The 9,945-nt window shown below is 44.4% G+C and overlaps 1 protein-coding gene across 15 annotated transcripts in view; it reads left to right on the top strand.

Annotated features, from left to right (window-relative positions):
- The first annotated feature begins 337 nt into the window (after positions 1-337).
- Positions 338-9,945, top strand: part of LOC147605724 (glycosylinositol phosphorylceramide mannosyl transferase 1-like) — a 32,352-nt gene continuing 22,744 nt past the window's right edge. For 2 of the 15 annotated variants that reach the window (XM_086793046.1, XM_086793047.1), the window contains exons 1-2: positions 345-1,848; positions 2,944-3,340. In XM_086793046.1, coding sequence (XP_086649172.1) covers positions 1,616-1,848; positions 2,944-3,340 — 630 coding nt within the window. In that variant the 5' untranslated portion in view covers positions 345-1,615. Of the gene's footprint in view, positions 1,849-2,428; positions 2,765-2,943; positions 3,341-9,945 lie in introns of those variants that run through there. The other 13 variants (XM_086793050.1, XM_086793049.1, XM_086793054.1 and 10 more) reach the window with 11 other exon arrangements.

Raw genomic sequence — 9,945 nt, 5'->3', positions numbered from 1 at the left:
TGTGAGGTGTGTAGGGGTGATACAACACTATATGATAATGATGTGTGTGTTAAGGGATCCTTTCACATTCTTATAATCATAGAAGAGAGGCATTTGAGAAGGTTCTATCATGTAGAGGCAACATTACAAATCTTGTGGGGGAAAGGAATAAAATCTCTAAGATGGATGCTTGCATGTGTAGATGATATCAATCACTGTCACTTGTTTTGAGCATCCTTTATGATCATTATAAGGGGAAAAGCTATGTGAGCTTAGCATTGATTCACACCTTGCTATACCTAACAATAATTGCCATAAGCCATAGCACTCATATGTAATATGCATTTCTTGTAATTAAGCTAATTGATTGCCTTGATCTTAGCCTAGAGCGTCCTTGAAGCACACACTCAACCTCAACATTTGTAGGGAGTTCAACCCGAAGACATCTTTGAGTACCGAAGAATGGAAAAAATGCTCAACATTTGTAACAAATTTAGTGATGATGAACTCAAGTACCACCACTAACATGTGATAGATGATGCATCTGAGAAAGTTGCGATGCATTGAGGCTAGCTACATATGTGTTGGGATGGCAGGACAACCAGTTCTTCCTCCACACTTTGTGTGAAAGACATCATTTATAAATAGATAGTAGAAAGCTCTATGCTCCCTAGTGGACGACCTGGGTTCGAATCTACCATTGGCACGTCTCCTTTAGTTCTCAAGTGAGGGTTGCTTGCAAGAAATAAAGAGGTGAGATGCTATTGAAGTCCACACATTTGAGTGGGTATTGAACATACATCCCATTTAACCAACACCGGATTAATTTCATTAGAAGGGTTCAAACAGGTTTTCATTGTGTCTACCCTCTTCAGCTATTGAGCTTCTCTCTCTTCCCCAAGTGAAAGTACCTTTGTGCATTGCATTCTTACTATTGAGGGCTTTAGGTGTCTGACGGTGATGACGAAGAGGCCCAGCACAGTTCGCAGCGAAATTGGGACCAGGCTATCCAATTTGACCTCCTTTTTCCTGTCTCTCCACATCGCCGTCTTCTTTATCTTGCAGACCAGGGCTTTCCCTTCATGCATCCCCATGGACGAAGAGATTTCATCACACACACAAGATTGCCTCTCGTGCAGAATGCAGGAGGTCCAGAAGGCACATTTTTAGGTTCTCTCTCAGAAGGCCTCATATGCAGAAAAATCGAGAAAACTCTAAGATGCATAGAAAAGCAGAGACACCCTGATCAAGAATAGAGCAGATGCAGAAATATCCAGAAAACCCTAATCAGAATACAGCAGACAAATGTACCATTAGCGTTTTCAGCCAGATAATCTGTATAAACCTCATTTGGAGCTGAGCAAGCAGAGCAGTGGCATCAGGCACAAGCGGAGGGCTGCAGAAAAGTCACTGTCCCTCCTTCCCCCCCCCCCCCCCGCCAAATAGGATAGCCTACAAGCAAGCAGAAGAACTAAACAAACCCTGCTAATACATTCCCTGTGCATGCAGGCTTCCATGGTTTTGGTTATTTTGCAAGCTCATCTGCTGGCATCTCTTTTTGATAAGACCCATTGCCATCGTTGCAAGCTGGTAGCAGTAGTTGGGGGCAGGCCATGGACTGGGCGTGCCGACTAGAATGGGAATGCGTGTAACAGCAACAGCACACTCGGCTGTGAGGGAGAAGGCTGGAGCAAAAACTCTGCACAACCGCTCTCAGCTGCAGCTTTGGCGTCTCTCCTGTACTCACAGGATCAAGGTGCTACTTGCTGTTTTCACTGTTATCACACTATTTGCCCTTGCTCAACGGGCTTCCTTTTTCATGGGATGGCACGTCCAGCCTACAGGATCTGATGGGTTGCCTGCAGCAAGGTTAGTGTTCATCCTCAATTGTATGTTGAAAATGCTCTTGAAAAATGCAGCTTGTGTGTGAGAAGAGAGTTTGGATACGTCCTTGCCCATCAGATTGTTGGGGCTTGGATGGGTAAGATTGCTGGTCTGAAGTCGAAACAGCAAGAGGAACAGGCAGAGGGGGGAGGACTGCTAAGATGCCAGTCCGAAGCTCGACGCTTGCGCACAATCAAGGTGGAGTAGGGTAACCATGGAAGCTGGCATTCCGAGGAGGAACCCGAGTGTGGGTGGGAGGCCATGAGCCATGGTTTTTCCACCAAGAACACCAACCTTCATGGCGTTTGGAAGTCCATAATGCCGAAGTGTTAGGCTGCAGGCAGCTCTATGGAGGCAATCTAAGAGTTGACCAACAAGCCCAGTCCAATGTTATTGGAAAATGGATTTCGCTGATTTCACATGGAATTCCTGATCTGAATGCAGTTGAGATTAACAGCTTCAGATGTGTTCCTAGACCTGGAATTGCAGGTTTTCAGATGAAGGGCATGTTGCATTCTAGGTCTACGCTGTACCCACATTCAGCAGCAGGTGAATCCTGCTGCATCAGTGTGCTAGAGTTCTGTAAGCAGCTTCAAGGAGGTTAGGTTTGCCTTTGCATTATGCAGTTCTTGTTAATTGGGTCACAATTTTGCAAGCAAAGGATTGGACATCATAGATATTGATAGAATGAGAGGTCATTTGGTTGGTGTTTTCCTTTAGAGCTAGCCTTCATCATGCCTGGGTTTGGCCTCCACCCTCAAAGAAACTGAAGGAGACTCTGTTGCATAGTGGTTAATGTAGAAAGATATAAACAGGAGGGTGGACTTATTTCACTTGTAAACATACACCTAGCTACTATGGGACAGTGATGGTGTAAATCCGTGTGATGCTTGATGGAGTGGTGAGTAGACATTGGCATTTTGACGATTGTGCTTAAGATCTTTCTACAAGTATGCTTTCTATTTCAACATTGTAGAGATACTTACTTTGCATGCTGTCAATGCATTTGATATTCTAAGACATGCACGCTCCTCGACTTTCTGGTTCCTGTCATTTACCCTGTCAATGGGTCTGCTGCAGGAATAGCTACACTGTGCTGGTGAACACATGGAAAAGGAATGATCTTCTGAAGAAGGCTGTGGCACATTATGCATCTTGCGGCAGTGTGGATGCCATTAGAATTGTTTGGAGTGAGAAGGAGCCACCTTCTGATGCTCTATGGTCATCTTTATTAAATGCTGTCCATGGAAAATTCAATGATTTTGAAAGTCCCTTCTTAGGATTTGATATTCATCCTAACAACAGTTTAAATAACCGGTTTAAGCCTCTTGAAGGGTTGAGAACTGGGGCGGTATTTTCCATTGATGATGATGTTTTGGTTCCTTGTCCCTTGTTGGAGTTTGCATTTGGCATTTGGCAAACTGCTCCGGATAACATGGTGGGCTTTGTACCTCGTATGCATTGGTTGAATACTAAGGTATGATTTTTTGTTTCGAAATTTTCCTACTTGTGTCCTGCCCTTAAGGCAATATAGTGACTGCATTTTGGAGACTCCTCTAGGGGAATTTCCATGAAAAGGCCAGAAGATCATCATATTGATGTAGTGCAAGGAACAATACCTTCAAATCCTCTAGCATATAGGGTAGTGTAAGTTCACTAGAGGAGATCTTGGTAGAGGTGAATGAATTGTTGAAAAAAGTCTCATAAGACCTAGTTATTCTCCATCCTTCTTGTCCAGAGGAAGGATGAAACATACAAGTTGTGATACTGTAAACATCAAGAATTGGTTTTCAATTCCAAGGATCAATGAGATTTAGACTGGCTTAAAGATTGATATCAATCAGATAAGGGTTGTACCTTACTCTCAAAGAATTGCTTTTTGCACTACTTTTGAATCATAGGAGTTTGTGATGGTTCCTTTTGGATTAAGCAATGCCTTGGCCATGGATAGGATGTTTAGAGATTACCGAAAGTGTAGTGGAACTTTTTTTGATGACATTCTATTATACATCAGGGAGACAAACACAACTAGCAATTTTGCTTATGATACTACAGCTTTTAAGAAAGCAAAAAGCCAATCGTCTGAATGGTGGTTCCTTTCGGATTGATTAATGCTTTGGCCTATTTCAATGAGATGATGTAGTGTATGTTTAGAGAAAGTGTAGTGACATTCCATGAGATTTAATGAAGAAGAATACAACCAACAATTGGTTATAATGCAAACTTTGTGACAGTTTCCAAGGAGGTTATGCATGGATCCGAAAAAGCTTATTGTGGAGGAGGATTGACTTGAGCTTCAAATAGTGCATGAAGTAAGGAGCATTAACATTCAAATTGCAGGATGTTCACATGACATTTTGTGCACATGGCTTCTTTGTTGCATGTGTTGAGAGCTTCCCTGAGGCATGGAAGTGGCCGCCCCTGTAAAACTTCTAGTGCTATGAGTGTTAATAGAGAGAGATGAACAGAAGAAGACTCGCACAAACACAATCATACACTAGCAATTTAGTTGAATCTTGTATCAATTCTGAAAGCCCAAGCCCATTTATACAAGAGGAAGAAGTATGTTGGCTGTCTAGAAGTTACAAGGAGATCAATTCTTAGGTAGAAGAAGCCCAAGTTGGTGAAAGGAGCTGCTATTTCCAAATGTTGACCGTCTTTTGCTAGTTTTTGTCTTCAAATGCATGTGTAGGTCCTCTTTGGCTGCCTGATTGATGGAGGAGGAGGATTAATTGATTGATGACTAAACGAGGAGCGAAGGGGCCTATTTTTGGAACTATTTGTTAGCACATTCATCCCCAGATTCTGCTCTTTTATGGTGCCCATTTGGTCCCTTTTGCATGGCCCTTGCTTGTGGGCTGGCCACCCCTTTTTCTAGTATTTTTCTGGGATTTTTCCCAGCTTCTGGCATTTTCCAGTCGGCCTGTCCAGTAGCTCCAGTCGGCTTGTTTTGCAGCTCCAGTCGGCCAGCTTACCCCTACTATAAATAGTGGGTGCTGGCCTCTCATTGTTCATTCAGTCTTGTACATATTTTGCTCCCTCACTTATGAGACTTGTAGTGTCTCTTGCTTGGGACTGTTTTGCTTCAGTATATTCAGCATAGTTTTCTCCATCTCTCTCTCTCTCTTGCACTCTCTTTTCAGCACCCTCTCCTCTGCGTTTTCTCTCAGATTTGCAGCCCTTTGCTGCTGCGTTTTCTGGACAGCACTTGCTGGTCTTTTCGCCTACAGTTTGGCTTCACCGACACAGCCATCAGGTACTCTTTGATCAGTGTTTTCTTTCCCACGTGGAGATTGGACATAGGCGGCCTGTTTTTTCAAGATAGCAGTCTTCTGTGTGCTGCGTTTTCCTCTCCAGTGGGCTTTCCCCTTTGCAGAGGGGGTCTTTGGTGTTTCAGGCTTTGGTGGCACTTTTGGTAACTGTGGAGGACACTTCTACTTTCAGAGTTTGTGCATTTTTTTCTTGAGATTGAGCCCAAGCTTTTGTGATGGCTGCACCGACTTCTCTTCTGAGTCTGCCAAGTTGGATGGTTCCAACTACACCCTATGGAAGGTGAAGGTGAAATCGGCCTTGCGTGGCGTGGATCTTTGGGATTGGCTTGTTACACTGGCCAATGCCACCCCTCAGACACAGATTGATATTTGGCAGTCGAATGATCAACGTGTTTTCTCCTTTCTGATGTTGAGCTGTCAGGATTCTGTTCTCTCTCATGTGCGTAGAGCAGATGCTGCACATGAAGTTTGGAAGGCTTTTGCAGATCTCTATGAGATTAAGTCTCTGGGTTAGATTTTGGCGTTGGAAAAGCAACTTATGAACTTATCAGTTTCTGCCTTTCCATCTTTATCTGCTTTCATCTCGAAGATGAAAGATGTCCGAGACGAGCTTGCTGTTTGTGGCAAGGACATCTCCACAGAGGACATGGCTATTCGGTTGCTCTCCAAACTTCCAGAGAGGTTTGATGCATACTTTTCAGTCTCTTGTTTCTTCTTCTTGTCCTGTTCCAGTTACTTGGGAGGAAGTTCTCCCCTCCGTTATGCAGATTGAGTCTCGCTTTGAGGAGCGGACTGGCACCTCTGGTGGCCCTGATGGAGTTTTGGCAGCACGAGATAAAGGGAAGAATCAACAAAAGAAAGAAAAAGGGGGTTCTAACAAAAACTCCAAGGATTCCAACAAGGATAAAGACAACAAATCTTCAAAATAAGGATATTGAATGTCATTATTGTGGCAAGAAGGGTCACAAGTCACCCCAATGTCACAAGAAGAAGCGTGATGAAGCAGCAAAGAACTCTTCCTCAACGGCGGTGTCTCAACCCAAGAAGGATGATGGCATTCTTCTCTTAGTAGGTACTCGGCGTATACTTGCTCTTGTGACTTCTCAGTCACGGTCTTGGATTGTTGATAGCGGTGCTACTGCTAATATGACACCCCATCGAGATTGGTTCGAGGACTTCACTGCTAGATCAGGCGAGATCACTCTGGGTGATTCTTCTTCTGTGCCAGTGCAAACTATTCCCATCTTCCGTTCTGACAAGGACAAGAGGTACTTCTCTGACGTTCTGTATATTCCAGATTTGGCTTGTAACCTTTTGTCAGTGAGTGCTCTTACAGCTCAGGGTGCGGAGGTGATCTTTTCTCGTTATGAGATTACCATTTGTAATAAGGCGACTGCTCAGGGACAATATCGGGTTCTCGTCGGTTGTTGTTTGGTATGATTGACCTACTCCCGATTGGACATATGCTTCGCAGTCAGTTTATTGAGTTCCTTCTCATCCAAACCCTGTCAGCAGCATTGGCAGTGTGCTCTTAGAGTTCTTCGGTACTTGTGTGGCACTTTGGATTTTGGCATCTTTTATGGCCAAGGACGCACTCTTGTTGGATGGTCTGACTCAGATTGGGCAGGAGATCCAGATACACGGCGTTCGACCACTGGTTGTGTTTTTTCACTTGGGTCTGGAGCCATTTCTTGGAGCAGTAAAAAGCAGCCTACTGTGGCGCTTTCCTCTACCGAGGCGGAGTACCGTGCAATTTGTTATGCTGCATGTGAGGCGATATGGTTGCGGAGATTATTGGAGGAGCTCGAGTGTCCTCCTACCGGATCTACTCTTCTTTGGTGTGACAATCAGAGTTGCATCGCCATCGCCAAAAACCCTGTGTTTCATGCTCGTACGAAACACATTGAGATTCAGTATCACTATGTTCGTGAACGAGTTCTTGCTAGAGATTTGCGTTTGGAGTATTGTCCTTCCGCGGAGAATGCTGCAGATTTGTTCACCAAGCCGGTTTCTTAGGCTTCCTTGGCTCCTCATCTTCGGATTCTCGGAGTTTGTTCAGCATCCGGTGCTGTCGAGTTTCTAGTATTTTTTTGGGATTTTTCCCAGCTTTTCTGGCATTTTCCAATCGGCCTGTCCAGTAGCTCCAGTCGGCTTGTTTTGCAGCTCCAGTCAGCCAGCTTACCCCTACTATAAATAGTGGGTGTTGGCCTCTCATTGTTCATTCAGTCTTGTACATATTTTGCTCCCTCACTTATGAGACTTGTAGTGTCTCTTGCTTGGGACTGTTTTGCTTCAGTATATTCAGCATAGTTTTCTCCATATCTCTCTCTCTCTCTTGCACTCTCTTTTCAGCACATTCTAGTGCCACTCTGCTTCCGCTCTATGCACTCTTTCATTGTTTGGGGTCCTTCTTGCTGGTCTGCCTGCATGACAAGCCCATGACCAGCCCTGGAACTGCTGGAGGGCTGCCCAACCTGGTCTTTGCTGCCTAGCCGGCAAGTGACCTGCCCTCAAAGTGCTATACAACCATATAACCTGTACAGCTTGACTATGTTACGTACCTAGTGTAATATGCAGCGGAAGTCTTTGTATTGGAAGGATCTTGTCACACAAATGCTCACACCGTCTTCTGTATCCTCAGTTTCGTGAGTTTAGCAATCCACTTTAATACTTCAAACTTTAAAGAGATATGAGAGAGAGATATGAGAACCGTACACCAGATTGGGTCCCAAATTACCCAGTGAAGGGCCCCCTATCCCGTTAACGAGATAGTATTTGCTTTATTACTTTAGAGAGAATGACTGTGGATTGTAGATAAGCCAAACGCAAGATCTTGGAGGATCGGAAGCCTGGTTGAACTGTACACGGCTGTAGAAACACCTCGATGAACTGATCTCGAGCCTATGCACTCTTCCCAAGGGCATGAGGATGGGCTGCACACCTGAGGCTGAGAAAGGACTGCGGTGGATTGTTCTAAGCTATGTAAATATGCTGTAAATGCTTATGAATGATATGTTACCTTCACCAGATGACTGTAGCATGTATGGATGATGCACAGAGGGTGGAGGCACTGCTGTAGGGCTGAATACGCAAGGTAAACTGCTGTAGAACTGCAAACGCAGTACTGAACTGACCTGAATACCTGCTGGTGGTGATCTATGCTCAAACGCAGAGGGTACCTACTGAACTGGGGCCTGAAAGAGTGCTGTATGCAGGCGCCTGTAGGCTGAAAGGACATAACTGCTGCGTTAGGGTACAGATGACTGCACCTAATGGCTGTAGGGGCTGTGGAACTGCTGGCTGCTGAATGGGACTGCAGGATGGCTGCGTTAAGCTGCAGGGAAGGCTGAAAGCACAAACGCAAGCTCCAGAAGGGCTGCGACCAGTCTAGGTTGAAGGCAGGAATGCTCCTAATGCTGAGGATGAAGGCGCCTAGCTTTCTGAAGACTGAATGGGAGAACTAAGCCCTATGCAAGCGTATTTATACTAATTAGGGGCTAGTCAAGTTGGCTGGTCATTTATTTAATAAAGTTTATATTTATAAATGACATTAAATGCTAAATAAATACCATAAAATATGAAAAAAATACCAGATAAATCCTAGTAAATTCCCTAAGGCTTCTGGGATGTTCTAAATGATGCACATGCATATGAATGCATATTATGCATGATGCAGAGTGCTTTCTGATGCAAACCCTAAGGCTTCTACTGACTCTACATGCATGAATGATTCTGTCCAAGTGGGTTAAGGGACTTGACTGACTGACTGACTGACCCGCTAAGGCTGAGGAATGACCTACGTAGCTCGTGCCTGACTTATCCTGAACTGAGGATATACAATGGGGTCACGACATACGACAAATATCATCCTACTGGGTTCTAATAATGTACAAATGTTACAGTGCTGATGATGAGCCATCTTGTCACTCTGCACTGAGTGCATGTGACATTCCCTCCTGCTTAGCTTGGTGGGAGGTTCATGGCTTCCAAGTAGTCCGCCAACAACTGGGGGTACTCCTAGAAGAATTCTTCGTCTAGCCATACGGCTTTGTGGGTACCTTGATCTTGGAATTTCGTATAGAATTGACGTATCCGTCGACCGGAACCATGCTTCCAATGATGAAGAAGGATCTGCTCGGGCTTAATAACTTCTGCTTTGTCTACCACGTCTGACTGCTGTTCATCTGAAACATCAAACACTTCTGGACCAACATATGGTTTTAGCCAAGAAACATGGAAAACATCATGCATTGTCCAACTGGTAGGCAATTTTAACTTCATGGAGACATCGCTTAACTTTTGACTATTGGAAAAGGACCAAAACTACGGAATGAAAGCTTAGGACAACGTTTGTCCACTTGTTTCAATCTTTGTTTCATGATACGCAGACCCAATCCCCTTTCTTGAAGTGGATATCTTGTCTAAACTTTCTTGCCTGTCTAGGAACTGAATAATGGCTAGGCTCAAAATTGAGGACCAAACTGGGTTGAGTACCAAACTCTGCGGAATCGACATACTGATCTTCTATTCTTTTTAAGTCTTTTCCAGAGATGTTGAGAATGGTACACTCCTGACTGGTTTGGATGCTGGTCTTTCTACTAAGAACATCTGCTACTGGATTATGCTGACCAGGGATATACTTGATCATTCCTCCGACCTGGTGGAAGAGCTGACCCTGTCTAGTGTGCTGATTACTCCACTGGGCACTTGGCATCGTCGGGAGCCACTTAAGTGCTTGGTGGTCTATGGTGACTGTGAAAATGCGTCCATAAGGAATAGGTTTCAAATGTTTGAGAACCGATTGCTGTTC

This window comes from Cibotium barometz, chromosome 59 (assembly GCF_041138505.1).
Source record: "Cibotium barometz isolate CiBa-2024 chromosome 59, ASM4113850v1, whole genome shotgun sequence".
NCBI lineage: Eukaryota > Viridiplantae > Streptophyta > Polypodiopsida > Cyatheales > Cibotiaceae > Cibotium > Cibotium barometz.
Note: the sequence above shows the minus strand (reverse complement) of the source record. Positions and strands in the feature narration are given on the sequence as shown.